This window comes from Mytilus trossulus, chromosome 6 (genome assembly GCF_036588685.1).
Source record: "Mytilus trossulus isolate FHL-02 chromosome 6, PNRI_Mtr1.1.1.hap1, whole genome shotgun sequence".
Lineage (NCBI taxonomy): Eukaryota > Metazoa > Mollusca > Bivalvia > Mytilida > Mytilidae > Mytilus > Mytilus trossulus.
The window spans coordinates 7,600,500-7,621,927 of NC_086378.1; the positions used below are offsets into that span (position 1 = coordinate 7,600,500).

At 31.2% G+C, this 21,428-nt stretch overlaps 1 protein-coding gene across 4 annotated transcripts; it reads right to left on the bottom strand.

Moving 5' to 3' along the window:
* Positions 1-613: 613 nt before the first annotated feature.
* Positions 614-21,316, bottom strand: LOC134720689 (metallophosphoesterase 1-like). Of its 4 annotated transcripts, none has more exons than XM_063583118.1 (9): positions 21,244-21,316; positions 15,301-15,668; positions 12,652-12,722; positions 11,502-11,643; positions 8,721-8,907; positions 7,492-7,572; positions 6,591-6,713; positions 3,928-4,068; positions 614-3,213 (listed from the first exon to the last, which is right to left on the bottom strand). In XM_063583118.1, the coding sequence occupies exons 2-9, from the start codon at positions 15,612-15,614 to the stop codon at positions 3,049-3,051; spliced, it is 1,224 nt and encodes a 407-aa protein (XP_063439188.1). In that variant the 5' UTR covers positions 15,615-15,668; positions 21,244-21,316; the 3' UTR covers positions 614-3,048. The 4 variants fall into 4 exon arrangements, with proteins under 4 accessions (XP_063439188.1, XP_063439189.1, XP_063439190.1 ...); XM_063583119.1 differs by having other exon boundaries at positions 21,255-21,312; XM_063583120.1 differs by lacking the exon at positions 21,244-21,316 and adding an exon at positions 21,133-21,150.
* Between the last annotated feature and the right edge of the window lie 112 nt (positions 21,317-21,428).

Consider the following 21,428-nt stretch of genomic DNA (forward strand, 5'->3'; position numbering starts at 1 on the left):
CTGTACACTCTTGAGATGATATTCACATGATTGAACAATTTTCATATACCAAAAGTGGCTAAAACAAGAATGTGTCCATAGTAGAGGGTTGCCCCAATCTCAATATAATTTTCTATGTTCAGTGGACTGTGAAATTTGGGATCAAAGCTCTAATTTGGCAATGGATTAGGAGAATCATATCATAGGGAACATGTGTACTAAGTTTCGAGTTGATTGGACTTCAACTTTATCAAAAACTACCTTGACCAGAAACTTTAACCTGAAGTGGGACAAACGGACAGTACAACGAACAGAGAGAAAGATGTACAAATGATGCACAGACTGAAAAACAAAATACCCAAAAATGCTGCATAAAAACCTTCCAATGTAATTTTGAACTTAAAAAAGATGTTAGATTAAGCTAGTGAAAGTTACCATTCATCTGACAGTGGTCTTTATGATTCACCATTCTAGGGGGAAAATGGTGCCCTAATACCACTAGTTATCACTCAATGCTTGAAACATAAAGTAAATCTGTTAGGAGATCAAAACTTATACATGTATGTATAAAACCAATGGAATTTCCCTATTTTTATAACAATTAGCATGTGCATTAAACTTATAGAAACAAATGCAAATAGTCTCATGTTTTATTGATCTAAAATATAACATTCAATATAAAATTATAAACAACAATTCATTTTAGAATATTGCCACTTCCCTACAGAGTGAATATTACAATATATTCATATTCATATTCAAATAATAAGCAAAAATTACAAACTTCACCTCATTTTTCAGAAAAAATAACTATGATGTAAATAAATAAATATATATGCATGTGCTATATAACAGCTACAGCATTGTTTGTGTTATTTTATCAAACATGTATTTTTTGTAACCTGTTATGTATTTGAAATGCATTGCAAAATCAAGGGAGATAATGCACCTTGTTTTTAAAGTATAATAGTGTCTATCAATCTTTAGAAAAATTTCACAAATGTTCAGATAAATTGAAGAAATGGGTTAATTAATCATTTTGCAATTAAAAAACTTTCAAAAGATACTAAATTGGTTAGTTTTAGTCATCAAGAGTAATTTGTTTTATGAAATAATCAGATAATAAAATCACCCTTTATATGAATATGATTATTTTTTTATCCATTTGTTTCATTTGATAATCACAATTGGGAAATATTTAGAATCTTCTAAAGATTATTTAGCAGCTCTAAAATATAACTTGACACAAGTAATGGATACAAAATCTATATTTAATTCAGAGTGCATCTGAGAATCTTGTTTTTCATAAATACAACCAAGTTCATAATGAAATACCTTGAATTCAATATTCCATTATTTTTGGTAATATCTTTACACATGTGTTAAAAACTTAAAAAGTAATCAATCATATAATCTAATGAGCAAGTTATACAAATACTGACAGTTTGCAAGTTCTTGTTCAAAGTAAATACAGAAAAGTGTTATGGAAGCACCACATTATACATTTCTATTTTCATCATATAAGTTTAAGGTGGTACCTAACACTACAGGGAGACAACTCTGTAAAATCAGCTGAACGTTTTAATCACATTCTACTGTTAAGGAAATATTAAGTTTCTCAATGATCAAAATTAGTGTTTGTCAAACTGATACATATCCAATGAAATTCTTCCATGAAAGTGATTGGTTCAAGTTTTTTTAAATTTTTATATTTTTTTCAAAGGGTCAAAATTAATATTTTGTCCAAATTTTATGAGAATTTATCTAGTCAAATTAATTATAATAAAGTGTTGGGTACCACCTTAATATAATCATAATCAGTAAATCACTATTTAGTTTACTGAACAAAAAAATACATATAAACTTCTGTGGAGAATGAATTGAACCATAGTATGATGAAATACAAACTTTTATTGGTATTTATAAATGTTGACATAAAAAAATCAATTTATAAAATAAATTGCCAAGAATTTATCATCTGAACATGCAAAAGATGTGTGTTTGCTTAATTCATGACAAATATACACATACTTAAATAATTATTCACTCAAAATTTAAAAAAAACTTTGAATTTAATGATTAGAAATACTTTGAAATTAACAAAATACATTGAAATTAACAAAATACTTTGAAATTAACAAAATACATTGAAATTAACAAAATACATTGAAATTAACAAAATACATTGAAATTAACAAAATACAATGTCATTAACAAACTACAATGTCAACTGGTGGTAACATAGTAACTACACTAAGTTTAGATTATAGATTTGTAAATTGTATCCTCAAGATTCTTTACATAAAAGTAAACACATAAAAAATGCCATGTGACACATTATAGCTATAAGATGGTATTATAATCTACATCTAGATAATCAAATGATTTGAGCAAATAATGATCAACAAAATTTTGGCTGTATAAAATTGGCAATGCTATCTTAACTTAAGGTGGTACCTAACACTACAGGGAGATAACTCTGTAAAATCAGCTAAACATTTTTATTACGTTGTGTTGTTAAGGGAATATTAAGCTTCTCAATGATTAAAATAAGTGTTTGTTAAGGTAGCACAATACAAAGATTTTTTTATTTCCAATCACCAACCTTTGAAATGCTGTAACTTTCTTATGAATGCATAGAAAATAATAAAAGAGATATATATAGATAGATAAAAGATTATTCTTTTAAATGAATGCAATATTTTTATAAAGAAAATTAAACGATCCAAATTAATTTTAGTTAAAGTGTTGGGTACCACCTTAATACCTTCCTCAAGATGGAAAAATGATATAATATAAAGACAAATGATCATAAAATGACACATATGTATGATTAACATGATAATAATGATCATAAAATACACATATTATTCTGTTTACTTTTGATGTAGTTTAATCAAATGTATGTAAATGACAAAATGATTCTTTACGTAGATGTTTTTGACATTAGTATATTTTTATGAATGGAATGTATGGTAACCTCATAAATTATTCTTGTGTCTTTAATGGTATCAATGATGATGATGGAAATTCACAAGGACCTTGACTGGCCCTTGAATGGTCATTGTATCAATGAAGCTTAGTATCCTCATCATATATCACAGTTGGTTGTCGTCGTGGAAACAGGAGTGAGATCAAAATTATAAGAATACCAGTGATGTATAAAGAAAATATTGTGTATTCATTTGGTAAATAGCACTGACTAACTTCAAAGTTCGTCTCTGTAATCACAGCCTAAAAAAGAAGACAGAATATATCTGAAGAAAAGAAAAATTTAAAATCCTGATCTTTAACAATGCTCCCAATTAAAACCGGATTTAAAACACAGCATTATATTTCAAACTTGAATTCATTGCACGTATCACTGATATCATTTAAATGACAGAAAAAGGATGCCAATATGTTATTAAAATTAAAATTAGTATGGACAATAAAATACAAGATGAGAATTTTTATCTAAAATATGGAGATAACCAAAAAATACAAGGTTCTTATAATTGTAGACCTTTTTTCTCAAAACCCCGCTGCATTTTTGCGCCTGTCCCAAGTCAGGAGCCTCTGGCCTTTGTTAGTCTTGTATTATTTTAATTTTAGTTTCTTGTGTACAATTTGGAAATTAGTATGGCGTTCATTATCACTGAACTAGTATATATTTGTTAAAGGGCCAGCTGAAGGACGCCTCCGGGTGCGGGAATTTCTCGCTTCATTGAAGACCTGTTGGTGACCTTCTGCTGTTGTTTTTTTATTTGGTTGGGTTGTTGTCTCTTTGACACATTCCCCATTTCCATTCTCAATTTTATTAGTTAAATTGTATAGGTAAAATATTTCTTAAATTTCGATAGCGATAGATTATATATAAATCAAGTTCATATTAAATCCAGCCTGAATTGCTACTTACCACTATACACTCAAAAGCATATTAAGCAAAATGCATTCACAATCACTTACCAATAAAAATGATGGAATTTTCTTATTTCTCCAACTGAATGATGAAACAGTCCACTCAGGAGTGACTTCGTTGTGTAGAACATAACAACCATGATGGGTGTGTCCACTTATAATCAGACGTGGATTTATCCAATCAAATAACTGTAAAATAACATTGTAAAACATAACAACCATGGTGGGTGTGTCCACTTATAATGAGACGTGGATTTATCCAATCAAATAACTGTAAAATAACATTGTAAAACATAACAACCATGGTGGGCGTGTCCACTTATAATGAGACGTGGATTTATCCAATCAAATAACTGTAATATAAAACATAACAACCATGATGGGTGTGTCCACTTATAATGAGACGTGGATTTATCCAATCAAATAACTGTAATATAAAACATAACATCCATGGTGGGTGTGTCCACTTATAATAAGACGTGGATTTATCCAATCAAATAACTGTAACATATAAAATTGGGTTTCAATAACATTGTAAAACAACACAAATAAAAATTACAAATGGACAAGATATCTGAACCTACGATAGACGGAAATCTTTATGACAGTGATCGGGAAGGACGTGCGCCTTGCGCCTATAGCGCATATTCACCAGGAATGGCGCATAGAGTGACAAATGTAAGCGCCCATGTGGCGCACGATATTTTTCACATAGTTTCGAAACGTTTAGATATCGTCAAGTAGATTTCCGATCGTGTTCCGTGTCGCCATGTGTGTGTACACAATTGTATAATGTTCCTCCAATCATAGGAGCACCTATATATTTTAAGGACGTCTCGAGTGTTTTCCTAAGGTAATACAACCATGCGGTTTAACGTCTCGGGTGTTTTCCTATTGTAATAATAGAACCATGCGGTTTAACTGATAACCCAAAAAACGTAATTAACCATGATCATTCATGATATAATCTTTTATAACCAACTTTACATTTGTGAAATATGGCTTTTCAGACGAGATTTAACTCTAACTATAATCTTTTAATTTAGTTTAGCTTGCTATTATTTCGATTGAAAACCCCTGAAGCCTTTTTATGAATATAGTTTTTGTCTCCATAAAAAGCGCTTAACTGTCCTTGTCATTTTTTGGTCTTTGTCTCGTTTTGACATTTTGTAAACATGACTTCAGCGAATTATTGTTTTGTTCTTTCAATCAATGGTACTCTCTACTGTTATTCTTGTCATCGTGATGAAGTAATAATAATAATACAAGAAGTGCAGAGGACGTTCCTGAAATGTCCTCTAATACGGAACGTCTGGAATAAGTATGGTATCGACGAAGACCCAAATTTAATGTTAAAAAAAACATGAACATGAACAAGCCAAGACATCAGTAACAGTTTAATAAACATTGTAAATAAAGGTTATCTTTAATATTGTCCATTTTGGAAAAAGTTATTGTATATTCATTGAAATTACAGAATCACAGGAACAATATCCATGATCTTATTTAAAATCTTAAAGGTAAGTACCAACACCTCTTTTCCAAAACATGAAAAAATCATGATACTTTTTATTTTTTACAGAAGTCAATTCAAATGGCCCACTCATTTGACAACATGGCCCATTATTTTTCAAAATGGCCCATTGAATTTATTTTTGAGGGGCCCTGGGCCCATAGTGAAAAAAACCTTCCAGATCACTGTATGATTGCCAAATATGTTCACATATGTGTGTATTTGAAGGCTGTACATTAGCCTATAATGGTTTACTTATTTTTAAATTGTTATTTGGATGGAGAGTTGTCTCATCGGCACTCACACCACATCTTCCTATATCTTTATATGTCGTGTACATGTTATTATTTTGTACACGTTATTACTTGTACAAACATTTTATACAAGTAATTACTTGTATGAAGCCATCATACAGGTTATTACTTGTACAATTTTTACTGAGAAAAAGATAACAACTTGTACAAATCATTATTCTACATTGGCCTATTGAAACAAAAGTTGGAATCATGATTGGTTTAATGAGTCAAAATCAATCGAAAAGATTCAGAGACAATGTGGGACATACCAGAGAACACTGAGTTTAACGTCATAAAAGCAGTACAAATGCTTACTTCAAGTGATGACCATGGCCATGATCACTACAGCTGTCAAAGTGGCTGTAAATGCAAAAGATTCAGCCTATTGTGTAGTTTTAGATGTCATGCCTTCTTGTCTTGTGCTAACCAATAGGTTATTCAATTTATCAAGCTTTACTTTTGTTTTCAATATATGATATTATATATGCAACTTTTTTCTCTTCTGAAGTATATATCAACATATATTTGTGTATGCCCTCAGTTGTCAGTTCTGGGCGGTTTTATGATTTAACAAATACCAGAAAAAGTTACATCTCAGGTTGTTCCCATAGAAATTAAATACTACTGTGGATTCATTGTTATTTTTCAAGGGATATCAATGTCATGGATTTTGTGGGTTAAGGTGAACCTCAAATTCAAATGTTCAATGAAATGCAAATATTCTATAGGCTTGTATGCAGACTTTGGCAAAACCAGGAAGTAATATATCCACAAAAATGCAATGTTTAAAGAATCCATGAAAATTGATACCCACGAAAATAAATGACTTCATAGTATCTATGAAAGTGTTTTGTCTTCAGAATTATTTATATATATGAATACATTGAATTAAATTATTCTACCTGTTTTGAAGCTTCCTGAGATAAACAGTCCCACTTCTCTCTAAATGGAATATATTTTTCATCGAGTGGAGCTGCATCAGGTAATGTACAATTAGCATCCGATGCCCGGTACATGGGAAAATGCTACAAAAATAATAAAAACAGATCAATTAAAATCACTGCACTGATATTATGTATTTTTTTATTTTTTTTGGCTGATATAGATTAAAAAGGAGGGTTGAAATATCTAAAATTAGTTTTATCCTGTCACAGTTCAAGTGCCTGTCTAAATAATCGAGTTTGATTCTTATCGATGGTTATTTCTTGCTATTTCTTGTTATATAACGGAATTTGATGAGACTGTCAATAAAGTGAGAGGGTTAGCGCTATAAAACCAGGTTAAATCCACCATTTTCTACATTTGAAAATGCCTGTACCAAGTCAGAAATATGACAGTTCTTATCCATTCGTTTTTGATGTGTTTTGTTATTTGATTTCCATGTGATAATGGACTTTCCGAATTGATTTTCCTCTAAGTTCAGTTTTTTGTGATTTTCCTTTTTTTTTCTTAATGTTTTTATCATAGCCTCTACGTTTGAAGACTATATGTTGAATAACTGATACCTTTTGTTTTTTCATGCCATAATTGGCCATTAGGTTGTGTCTTATAGATGTATGTTTTTTCATGCCATAATTGGCCATTAGGTTGTGTCTTATAGATGTATGTTTTTTCATGCCATAATTGGCCATTAGGTTGTGTATTATAGATGTATGTTTTTTCATGCCATAATCGCTCATAAGATTGTGTTTTAAAGATGTATACTCCACACCTCATTTTTTCATATTTTAATTTCTGTACTTAGCTTTAGCAAAATATTTAGTGATTGGCAAGATAAAAAAAGCATCCATAAATAATTTGTACCTGTAATAATATTGGCTGTGAATATTTAAATTTTTTAAAACCATTACAGACAGCTGGCATTTCTTTACCTTCTGATATACCCTGAAAATGATAATAATAATAGTGACAAGAGGCTGTCACAACGACAAACCAGATTTATTAACATTTATTTGTGTCCTGGCAATATCACAAGAACCATTACTGATGAATGGTGAAAGTGAAAATCGGCAATATCAAATTTGACTAGATTGATTGGTTCATGAGTAAATGCAAAAACGTGAATGGAAACGCCATTTTACGATCTTTAAAGAACCATAACTCCTACACGGTAAAAGTCAAAATCGTCATTATTGAACTTGACCTCTATTTTGTCATCAGTAACAACATATAAAAATTTCAAAAGCTTTGGTTGAATGGTCCATGAGAAAATGCACAGACACAACTGGAAACATCATTTTTCAATCTTTCAAGAACCATAACACCTGAACCGTAAATGTCAAAATCGCCATTATTGAACTTGACCTTCATTTAGTTGTCAGTGATAACATATTAAAATTTAAAAAGGTTTGGTTGAACAGTTCATGAGTTAATGCACGGGCAACATTTGATTGCCGACCGCCCGCTGTACATCCCAAAATCAATAACCGACATTTTTGACACAAAAATCTGGTCAATAAAACCATTAGATTAATGGAGATAACTATGATCACTTATTTTTAAATGAATCTTCAAATCTTTTATAGAAACTTTAAAAGCTTGGAGCTGTCTAAAACTTGTAGTGAGGTAAGACTTTTTATTTTGCTCTGTGGTGAAGGTCTCACATTGACTTTGAGATGAGGAACAGCAAATAAAGCACTTGTTTTTTCTTTTTATTTTGCATTAACTGAATTTGTGTATTGGATTGATACTCCATACATCCTTTTATTCTATTACCATATGTATAAAATACTTTTTAGATAATGTGTGGATTTATTTATTCTTATGGGTATCAATTTTTATGGAATGATAACAAAATATTTATTTGTAGACATTTGATTTTGTGGTTTGCCAAAGTTTGCATTCAAACCTATATATACAGAACATTTATTCTTCCTATAATATTCAAGCCCACAGAACATTTATTCTTCCTATAATATTCATATAATGAATACACAGTACCAAGAAATGCTCATGTAAATCAGTTTTCATTAAACCAAATCACTTTTATAAATATGTGTTTACTGTTATACTTTATTCTGATAAAGTCATACCTTTGCACATTTTAATTCCCATGATATATCTTCTAAATCATTGATAGCTTGACTACAAAGATTACAGCCATCCCCTTCCATAGCCATACTGTTCAGTAATACAAACGTGACACCATCTTTATGAACCATCTTTACTGGAGATGTAGAAAAGGCTTTATCAAATCTTCTTCTGTTATAATCAGAGATCCTATAGTATCACAAACATGAATCAGTCAGATATGTTGAATTATAAACATTTCTAAAATTATTTATGTTCATGAAGTCAATGTGCAGAAGGTGCCAAGTTACAGAAATGAGTAAAAAAATCCATATTTGTTGATGAATATATATATATATATATGGGAAAATATCTAAGTACCAATAAAACTAGCATATATATAACTTCAAACTTTTATGTCTCATCAGATAATTTACTTATCTTTTTTGCATCAAGCTTGAAAAAATGTGTGATTTGAGGTTGACATTTAATTGTATTTGAAAAAAATATCTGCACTGGTAAATGGACTTTTTCAGTCCCTTGAGTACTTGAACATTATTCAATGGTGTTCTTGCTCCCTTTTTACCCTGCAAAAGTCAATTTATTCACTTCATAACTCTCTTATAACTAGTCATTTGCCTGTTTCCTAAAATAGTAATTGCTTGCTCGAAAATAAAGTTATTTTTGATTGAAGAGGTTTTTATGCACCCTTCCTCTATAGCCCTTAAAAGATTATTTGCTTGATATAATGCATTTCTATGTTTTTACAAGGACATTTTAAATACATATAAAATCCAACAACCTATCTTTATTTCCCTTGTACAATAAGTGTACAACTTCATAAGTAAACTTTACTTCAAATGTATGAGTTTGACAAAGTACAAATTTTTTGAAGCGTTCTATGGTGGATCTGTTGATATCACATGAGAATTATTAAAAACAAGAATGTGTCCCCAGTACACGAATGCCCCACTCGCACTATCATTTTCTATGTTCAATGGACCGTAAAATTGGGGTAAACACTCTAATTTGGCATTAAAATTTGAAAGATCATATCACAGGGAACATGTGTACAAAGTTTGAAGTCGATTGGACTTCAACTTCATCAAAAACTACCTTGACCAAAAACTTTAACCTGAAGCTGGACAGACGGATGAACGAACAGACAGACAAAGGAACAGACGGAAGAATGGACGCACAGACCAGAAAACATCGTAGGTGGGGCATAAAAACCACTTTTCCTCAATTTACCAAAAATGTGTAGCCAAGACAATCAAGGAATCAAAATACATAATAGAAACCCTATTTCAAATCACCTACATGTATAGCAGTACTTCTACTCAAGTATATCTACCAGAATTTCAACACAGTCTTACATACCAGGTGCTCTGCAGGGTGCAGCTTTATACGACCGCAGAGGTCAAACCCTGAACAGTTGCGGCAAGTATGGACACAACATTCAAGCTTGATACAGCTCTGAATTTGGATTATGATCAAAAGTTTTGACAAAATGTGAGTATCTGACACAAAACAAATGTCAAGATCTTACAAATTTATTACACAATATTGTGCTATTAAAGATTTCTTCTTCAATCTTTTCAAAAATATGAAATTTGGGGGAAAAAAATTGAAAACTAATACCACAACCCTTTTTTTTTGCCATTTGTTCAAAACCTGACATTTCTTTAAATATGATTTACAAGTAGGAAGGTAAATTAGAACATACCCAGCATTGTATGTAAACTGTTTTTTAATTACCTCCCTTACACCACTTTTAAATTGTCTTAATTGTCCATTGACCAGAAATACCTAGTTTTCCCCCTTTTTCCAAAACTTTTTGAGCCATAACCCCCAAAGTCAATATATACCATCCCTTCATGGTATGGAAACTTGTGGTACAATTTCAGAGAGACTCATACACTTAAACACAAGTTATTGTTTGAAAACTACAAAAATGCTTTTTTTGGGTCCCTTATTCCTAACCTTTTGGGACCATAACCTCCAAAATTAATCCCAACCTTCCTTTAGTGGTATTGAACCTTCTGATAAAAATTTGTAGAGATCCATTCACTTAAGGAAGTTCGCGGGTATAAGATTTTCAGAAAAAAATTAAACTTTAATTTTTCATTATAAATTTTATGTATTACCTTAAGTAGTTGTTATTTTATCATATGGTACAAAAATCATTCCAAAAAATATATTCGTGTTGGCCCCATGTGACTTTTAAAATGTAGATATCATTGAAAAAGCTCAAAATTATCTCCCTTTGGTTCAAAAATGCCATTTTTTGGCATTAAAATTGAAATGTCTTTTTTAACTCATAGGTGACCTATATTTTTTATTGTTGTTTTCGAATAAGCTGTACATTAACTAAATAATTGTAAATTTTAAGCGATTTCTGTAATTTAGTTCTTTTTTTATTTCGATATTACCGCTATTTCTCCTATTAGTTCAACAGAAAAAAGGACATAAACAAAAATGTATGCTTCTTTCAAAGGCAGATTGTGAGCGTAAATGAACAGTGACCCCATTTTTTTATTTCATTTTTCTATTAAGTATAAGATAAAGTTCATTTAAAGAAAAATATAGAGAAATCCTATATCAAATAAAAAAAAATGATTTAGGCCTGCGAGCCCCCTTAAACTAAAGTAATTGAAAAAGGAAACTAAATGTGTCTTTAGACGACGAAGACAACCCCAACATGATACCATTATATGACACACAAAAAAATTTGTTGTTATATAATAATAAAATCCTATATCACCTATAACAGTACATCTACTAGAATTTCAACACAGTCTTACATATAATGAAATCCTATATCATGGTTCCCTGCCACTGTATATACATCAGTCCCTGATGGGACTTTAAACATCTTTTTAAATCTTTTTACATGAAAGTTGAATTCTTTACTAGAGCACCATTTGCCTTCATCTAACAAATCACCTGAAATATTTCAAATGTGTAATAAGTTTATCAAAATTAATAAGGCTGTACGTACATGTCATTGCCTTACATTATCACATATATAAATCTGAATTTGTTTTTATGAATGAGCATTGTCCTATAGGAACTCTGAACTTAGAAATAAACATAAATTAAATTTACACACATTACAACTCATCACTGCTGAGCTGTTGACCAAATATCAAATCATTCTGTTTAAAATAATTGGAAAAATGTGTTATGAAATGTTACATGTTGAAAAATTCAATGTATTGGCAAACAGGAAGTCAGTTTCTTATAGAAACGAAAACTGCTAAAGCATTATAATTTATCAGTGCAAGATGGTGAACAACTAAAAAGTAATTCTGTAAAGTAGTTTCTGAGAAAGGAGTAACAAAAATATTACTTTGTGACAAATCTCATGTTTTCATTGAACTGATTCATCATGCATAAATTATCTTTGAAAGGTGAATTATTGATCTCAGACAAATCAACCAGTTGATCATGTGATTGAAATTTTACAGCAAAACACTGGAAAATTAAAAAAAACAATAGCACTGATATTTGATTGGATAGCGCTGCGGTCTGACCAATAGCCACAGGTTGAAATGCAAAAGCGCTGAATACTGCAGCGCTAAAACAGCCTGGGAAGAACACTGTTGTCTAGCAGACAACTGAATGGACAGAACATACTCATCTGTTCTAGATGCATTTATACATGTAACTTTTTGTACATAGTTTTCTAAGATTTGGCTGCCAAACACAAAATCTCTCATTGTTGTTAACTATATGCCCATGTTACTTTACATGGTCATATTAGTCAAAAAGGTGTTTTTTTGAAACCAGGTTTATCTGAAATAATCCTAGCAAGTACATTTTTTTGTACTTAAATGTGATACTTTTTAATCATATTTGAAAATCAGTAACATGAAGAACATGTAGATTGTAGACTGCTCGTTACAAAACATAATTTAAAATTATCTAAAATGGAATTTATCGTGTTCATACCTAGCATAAAAACAACCTGTGGATTATGTATTGTCATAGAGGCCTGAAAGGATCTCTCCATCATCCATTCTCTGAAACATAATAGGTTTGTGTAAGATAACTGCAAAAGCAAACAAATACAAACAAATAAAATAATTAAAATACTTTACAGTGTAACTGGATCACATGATTGAAATATTAAAATACTTTACAGTGTAACTGGATCACATGATTGAAATATTAAAATACTTTACAGTGTAACTGGATCACATGATTGAAATATTAAAATACTTTACAGTGTAACTGGATCACATGATTGAAATATTAAAATACTTTACAGTGTAACTGGATCACATGATTGAAATATTAAAATACTTTACAGTGTAACTGGATCACATGATTGAAATATTAAAATACTTTACAGTGTAACTGGATCACATGATTGAAATATTAAAATACTTTACAGTGTAACTGGATCACATGATTGAAATATTAAAATCATTGATTGATGGTGTTTTAACACCACTTTAATCACCACTTTTAATCACCACTTTTAGGTTATTTCTTGGCGGCCAGTTTTTATTGGTAATGTAAGCTTGAGTGCCAGCAGAAAACAACTGACTTTTAATAGGGAAACTGACAACCCTAGTCAATTAAGATTAGAATTGAGTGCATCCACATGAATGGGATTCCAAACTTGCAACCTAAGTGTTAGGCTATTGATTACAGTAGTAACTACTTAGACCACTCTGCCACCGAGACTCCTTCATTAAATTAATTCCTGGATTATGCCAACTTCTATTAAGTTTTTAAATATTCTTCTAGAATAATTAATCTGCAACAGATTTTACTTATTTTACCCAATTATATAAGCACTGCATATAAAGTTTATGCATGTCATATCTTAACTTACATTTTTGTTCTTTTTTTGCCAAGAACAAACCAACTTTACTGATATACAAGGATTTCGAACAGTAGTATAAACGTACATGTAAATAGATGTTTTAGCTACCTACCAACTTTACTGATATACAAGAATTTCGAAAAGTAGTATAAACGTACATGTAAATAGATGTTTTAGCTACCTACCAACTTTACTGATATACAAGAATTTCGAACAGTAGTATAAACGTACATGTAAATAGATATTTTAGTTTTCCTTTACGTGTTTTGTGTACTGTTGTTTGTCTTTTCCTTTTTTGGTATTGGCATTGTCAATTTATTTTCAACTTATTTATTAGAATGTCTCTTTGTTATCCTTTGCCTCTCTTTTAACATGTTTAATCTGACTCCTGAACTCTTCTATGTAATAAACTTAATATCTCAAACAGACAATCAACTCCTGAACTCCTCTATGTAATAAACTAAATATCTCAAACAGACAATCAACTCCTGAACTCCTCTATGTAATAAACTAAATATCTCAAACAGACAATCAACTCCTGAACTCCTCTATGTAATAAACTAAATATCTCAAACAGACAATCAACTCCTGAACTCCTCTATGTAATAAACTAAATATCTCAAACAGACAATCAACTCCTGAACTCCTCTATGTAATAAACTAAATATCTCAAACAGACAATCAACTCCTGAACTCCTCTTTGTAATAAACTAAATATCTCAAACAGACAATCAACTCCTGAACTCCTCTATGTAATAAACTAAATATCTCAAACAGACAATCAACTCCTGAACTCCTCTATGTAATAAACTAAATATCTCAAACAGACAATCAACTCCTGAACTCCTCTTTGTAATAAACTAAATATCTCAAACAGACAATCAACTCCTGAACTCCTCTTTGTAATAAACTAAATATCTCAAACAGACAATCAACTCCTGAACTCCTCTATGTAATAAACTAAATATCTCAAACAGACAATCAACTCCTGAACTCCTCTTTGTAATAAACTAAATATCTCAAACAGACAATCAACTCCTGAACTCCTCTATGTAATAAACTTAATATCTCAAACCGACAATCAACTCCTGAACTCCTCTATGTAATAAACTAAATATCTCAAACAGACAATCAATTCCTGAACTCCTCTATGTAATAAACTAAATATCTCAAACACACAATCAACTCCTGAACTCCTCTATGTAATAAACTAAATATCTCAAACACACAATCAACTCCTGAACTCCTCTATGTAATAAACTAAATATCTCAAACAGACAATCAACTCCTGAACTCCTCTATGTAATAAACTAAATATCTCAAACAGACAATCAACTCCTGAACTCCTCTATGTAATAAACTAAATATCTCAAACAGACAATCAACTCCTGAACTCCTCTATGTAATAAACTAAATATCTCAAACAGACAATCAACTCCTGAACTCCTCTATGTAATAAACTAAATATCTCAAACAGACAATCAACTCCTGAACTCCTCTATGTAATAAACTAAATATCTCAAACAGACAATCAACTCCTGAACTGCTCTATGTAATAAACTAAATATCTCAAACAGACAATCAAAGGTATTCATGGTATTAGATGGCATTAAATCACATAAACATTTTCATTGATTTTGCCAAGAAAATTTCAGGCAACTCACCCACCCTTATATTAAGATCAAATAACCACCTTAACATTTCCTTCTCTGTCATAAAATTTAGACATAAAAACTGTAAATTCTACATACATGTATATGATTTACCTTCTTATTCTATCCAGCCAATGACCTTCTCTCCATCCTAAAATATGTGTATCGGCAATTATCATAGCTTTCAGTGGAGGGGATTTCATTCCACCTATAGTTCCTTCCGCTTGTTGATGAGGTAAAGTCGGCCATTTACACATCAGTAACACAAAATAATAATGTAGAAATTCACAATAAAACACGAGAAGGAAGACTAAAATGATGAAGCGTACTAGTTTGTTTGTTCTGAAGTAGAAGAAGATGATACCAGGTATTTGGCAAATGATATATGCCATTACATCTAATTTACTTCCTTGATTTCTCCTGGACATCTGTTATCTGTTTACATTATCTCTTTCAAAACATTGTTGATTCTTCAATTGTATCTGAATAACAGAAAATGAATGGTGAATAATTTGATCATATATAATATGAAATGTATATAATAATAAACAAGAGTGCACACACTGAAATTTCTCGCCTTCTTTACCAATCACTGATATTATGTTGATAGTCCTAAATATAAAGCTCTATTACAACTGTCACATAAACTTAACATTAACTAAAAAACTAATCATTGACCATTGATGTACCATGAAATTAAGGTCAAGGTCAGATGAACCATTTCAGGAAGACATGTACAGCTACCAATTCTTCCATACAACACATATAGTTAACCTACTGCTTATAGGTTAAGAAAAACAGACCAAAACATTAAAACTTAACACTGAGCAATGAAGCATGACAATGAGGTCAAGGTCAAATAAAACCTGTGGCACTAATATATATAGATCATAAAATATTTCCATACACCAAATATAGTTAACCTATATTGCATATAGTATTTAGAAAAACAGACCAAAACACAAAAACTTAACTTTGACCACTGAACCATGAAAATGAGGTCAAGGTCAGATGACACCTCAGTGACCTGCCGGTTGGACATGAACACCTTACAGTCCTTCCATACACTGAATATACAAGACCTATTGCTTATAGTATCTGAGATATGGACTTGACAACCAAAACTTAACCTTGTTCACTGATCCATGAAATGAGGTTGAGGTCAAGTGAAAACTGTCTATCAGACAGGCATGAAGACCTTGCAAGGTACCCACATACCAAATATAGTTATCCTATTACTTATAATAAGAGAGAATTTAGCATTACAAAAAATCTTAATATTTTTTTAAAGTAGCCACTGAACCATGAAAATGAGGTCAAGGACATTGGACATGTGACTGACAGAAACTTCATAACATGAAGCATCTATATACAAAGTATGAAGCATCCAGGTCTTCCACCTTCTAAAATATAAAGCATTTAAGAAGTAAGCTAACACCACCCCCACCGCAGGATCACTATCCCTATGCCCTATGTGCAAAAATTTAAAAAAATAACTCATTTACATATATGTACATTATGAAACAGGGTGGATGAATACATGTACATGTAAATATACTGACTTTGGATCAGTATTATAAACTGATCCAAAGAGTTTACACTAGTGATGTTTTGTGGTAGTGAATTCCAGACTGGCAGAGTACAACTGTGTTTGGAAAAAGGCTGTACTTAAAAAGTAATCTGTTCTGGTGCTGAAAGTTTGATATTGTAGTGAATTGGTGAATCTGGTGTTTTTGACTGGCTGTGGTGAGAGGTAAAGGTTTGGGTCAACTGCTATACATTGGTGTGTGATCTTATACATCATTGTAAAACTACTTGATTGATGTTTCTGCGAGTTTCCAGTGACTTCCATTTAAGATGGTCAATCAGGAAGTGACACTACTGGTATTATGATACCTGTTGGTGCTGCCCTTCTTTGTACCTTTTCAATATTATTTTTTTGTTTTTGGGTATTAGATCTAGGACCAAACTGTAGAGCAGTATTGAGGTTTGATCGTACCATAGATTTATAAGCCAAACTTCTTGTTTCTTCCTGATTAATATTTAAGTTTCTTCATAAAAAGCGTAAGATCTTGCTTTAGCCGTGATGTTGTTGATATGGGTATCCCATGACATGTTGTTGAACAAGGTAATACCAAGATATTTTGCTGTGTTGACTGATTCTAGAATGTGGCCTTTAAGTACATAGTTAAGTTTGTATGTGACTGAGATCATGTTACAGTTAGTGACTTGAATTTTTCTGGGTGGAAATGCATACCCCAAGTTTGTTCCCATTTTGATAGGCAGTCTAAGGTAGCAATACACAGTTAGGAGTTTAGTTTCGCATTATGGCCCCTGTGGATTTTTCAAAAAGGAAAGTTATTGTGAAATAAAATTCATTTTTAGACAGATGAGTGCTAATTTAGCCTTCAAAGGTGGTTTATAAGAGCATCAAGATTATTTTTTACATGTTTTATGGGCTGTTTTCTGTTTGACAGTCCGTATTTTCATAGCTAGACCGGCCATCGGTCCAGAAATTAATGTACTGTTTACAAACACTCTTTTTCTACACGAAGTTTTTGACGCAATTTTACAAAAAAATGAGATGAAAGACATATGATTTTCATTGGATTTGCTGAATGATATATGTACACAGTTTCAGAAAAGGTATTACTTCAGGCAATTGAAATTCTACTTTTAGTCAAATTTTGGGGAAATATGTGACATCTTTCCCCCCTTTTTGCAATATTTTATAACAAATAAATGCAGATTGTTGCCATGGATACACAAAAAAGAAATTATATTTTACCATTTTATATACTGGAAATAAAATCTATGGAAGATTCTGATTACATACATATGCCCATATATGACACAAACAGTAAGCTTCATATTGCAAGAAAACAATGAAAAGGGAATGGTAAAATTCATAAGGGCAAATTTTAGTATTTTTTCCTAACTGTTTATTGCTACCTTATGGCATACTTACCAAGCTCAGAATTGTATAATTTAAGACTTTTCATGCCACAAATCTATTGATATTTAGATTCAAAATCAACTTCTGAGTAAATTAAGTGTTTAACAATGACAATATGTGTCAATTTTATTGTTTACAGTCCTTAGCAACCAAAATTAGACATTTTGACACTAGGCTTTTATTTGTTCTCTATCGGCTTAACGCTTGCTTCTGATGGATTGGGCTGCATGTAGAAGCCCAAGTATTGAACGCGTTGGATTTTTTCTTGCGAATATATCATATTATTGTTTTTATCAAGATTTCATGTTCCATTTTGGCATATATTAGATGTATAGTTAAATCAGATGTAAGAAATTGATTCCCTATCACCAAGTTTTTTAATCAAGTCTTTGGTATGCAATAAGCATAAAGATTAACATTTTTATGCTTAAAATTGCTAAATTTTGTACAATGGTGCATCATCAGAGATCTTATTATGATATTCAACATTAAAAAACTGACAAAAGAGGTACAATTTTTAAGATTTGGCTAAAAATTGAGGTAGAGACAAGATTTTACACTTTGACTTGGCACCTTTCTTAAAATCAGTTTTTGTCACGTTTCAGTGTCAACTGCTAACCTTCATAAAATATTCATTACTCAACCAATTTTCAAAGATAAAAGGCCAATTTACTCGTTTTAGCTAGCAGAACTCAGAAAATAAGTTAAAAGGGAGAATTTGAAAAAAATATTTACTATTAAGGCATACTTACCAAGCTCAGAATTGTATAATTTAAGACTTTTCATGCCACAAATCTATTGATATTTAGATTCAAAATCAACTTCTGAGTAAATTAAGTGTTTAACAATGACAATATGTGTCAATTTTATTGTTTACAGTCCTTAGCAACCAAAATTAGACATTTTGACACTAGGCTTTTATTTGTTCTCAATGTTTAACGCTTGCTTCTGATGGATTGGGCTGCATGTAGAAGCCCAAGTATTGAACGCGTTGGATTTTTTCTTGCGAATATATCATATTATTGTTTTTATCAAGATTTCATGTTCCATTTTGGCATATATTAGATGTATAGTTAAATCAGATGTAAGAAATTGATTCCCTATCACAAGTTTTTTAATCAAGTCTTTGGTATGCAATAAGCATAAAGATTAACATTTTTATGCTTAAAATTGCTAAATTTTGTACAATGGTGCATCATCAGAGATCTTATTATGATATTCAACATTAAAAAACTGACAAAAGAGGTACAATTTTTAAGATTTGGCTAAAAATTGAGGTAGAGACAAGATTTTACACTTTGACTTGGCACCTTTCTTAAAATCAGTTTTTGTCGCGTTTCAGTGTCAACTGCTAACCTTCATAAAATATTCATTACTCAACCAATTTTCAAAGATAAAAGGCCAATTTACTCGTTTTAGCTAGCAGAACTCAGAAAATAAGTTAAAAGGGAGAATTTGAAAAAAATATTTACTATTAAGGTAGCAATACACAGTTAGGAGTTTAGTTTCGCATTATGGCCCCTGTGGATTTTTCAAAATGGAAAGTTATTGTGAAATAAAATTCATTTTTAGACAGATGAGTGCTAATTTAGCCTTCAAAGGTGGTTTATAAGAGCATCAAGATTATTTTTTACATGTTTTATGGGCTGTTTTCTGTTTGACAGTCCGTATTTTCATAGCTAGACCGGCCATCGGTCCAGAAATTAATGTACTGTTTACAAACACTCTTTTTCTACACGAAGTTTTTGACGCAATTTTACAAAAAAATGAGATGAAAGACATATGATTTTCATTGGATTTGCTGAATGATATATGTACACAGTTTCAGAAAAGGTATTACTTCAGGCAATTGAAATTCTACTTTTAGTCAAATTTTGGGGAAATATGTGACATCTTTCCCCCCCTTTTTGCAATATTTTATAACAAATAAATGCAGATTGTTGCCATGGATACACAAAAAAGAAATTATATTTTACCATTTTATATACTGGAAATAAAATCTATGGAAGATTCTGATTACATACATATGCCCATATATGACACAAACAGTAAGCTTCATATTGCAAGAAAGCAATGAAAAGGGAATGGTAAAATTCATAAGGGCAAATTTTAGTATTTTTTCCTAACTGTTTATTGGGAACAAACCCTCTCTATGGTGATTATACCTGTATAGAGGGATAAACCTTCTATAGAGGGATAAAATTATCCCTCTATAGAGGGGTATTTTTGTTTGGACTGGATTTAAATCAAAATAGGGCAGAATGGCATTCTCTACTTATTATGGCAGTAACCTGCAACAGTTGATGCACCAATTGATGTACTTAGTTTAATATGCACATGCCCAGTTTGCTGCTTATCTGACTAAATATAAAATCTATTGTTCACCATGATTGAAAGCTGTGATGATCAGGTAAATTCTACTCACTTATGCCTCACTGAACAGAATTTCTATTGTTAGATTTAACATGAAATTTAAAGGTCAACTATTCCTTTTGATGTTGATCAGGTGTTCAGATAGGTATACAATAGATTTCAAGTTTTGTCACTTTAGCAGAAAAGGGGTTATCCCAATTTTTAGTAAAGTGCATATATGTTGATGCACCTACTGCTAGAGATTATAGCCAATATAATTAGAAAATGCCATTCTGCCCTTATTTGCTTTAAATCCAGTGCAAACACAAATACCCCTCTATAGAGGGATAATTTTAAGAGGTTTATCCCTCTATACAGGTATAATCACCATCCAGGGGGTTTGTTCCCAACCTGTCTAAGTTAGTTTGTAAGATGGTACAATCATGTTGGTTTTTAATTGTTCTGTACAAAATACAGTCATCTGCGAACAATAATCTCCCCAACATGATTGAGTAACCCATTTTAGAGATAGTCCCCAGACTTATTAAAGAGATAAGACATGAAAGATGGGGCAAGGTTCATCACACAAATATATTTCATTTTGCAATGCAGTGTATTGTCAATCTATTTCATTGTACTAATTATATTATGCTCTTTGCTAGAGTAAATAAAAAATTCCTCATGTGATCGACAATTAATATTGAAATAACTGCTATGATAGAAAATCTGGAAAAGAAAAATAATTTTACAGAAGGCTGACATTTTGGAGATTGTAAACTTCTAAGTAAACGACGGATAAAAAATTATCCGGTTTGCCTTATCCTATCACCGACGAAACGAACAAGAATAACGTGCCAGAAAGTCCAAAAAGTGTACACATTTTTATTGATTCAAGATGTACACATATATCGATATCGGCAATGACGACACGATA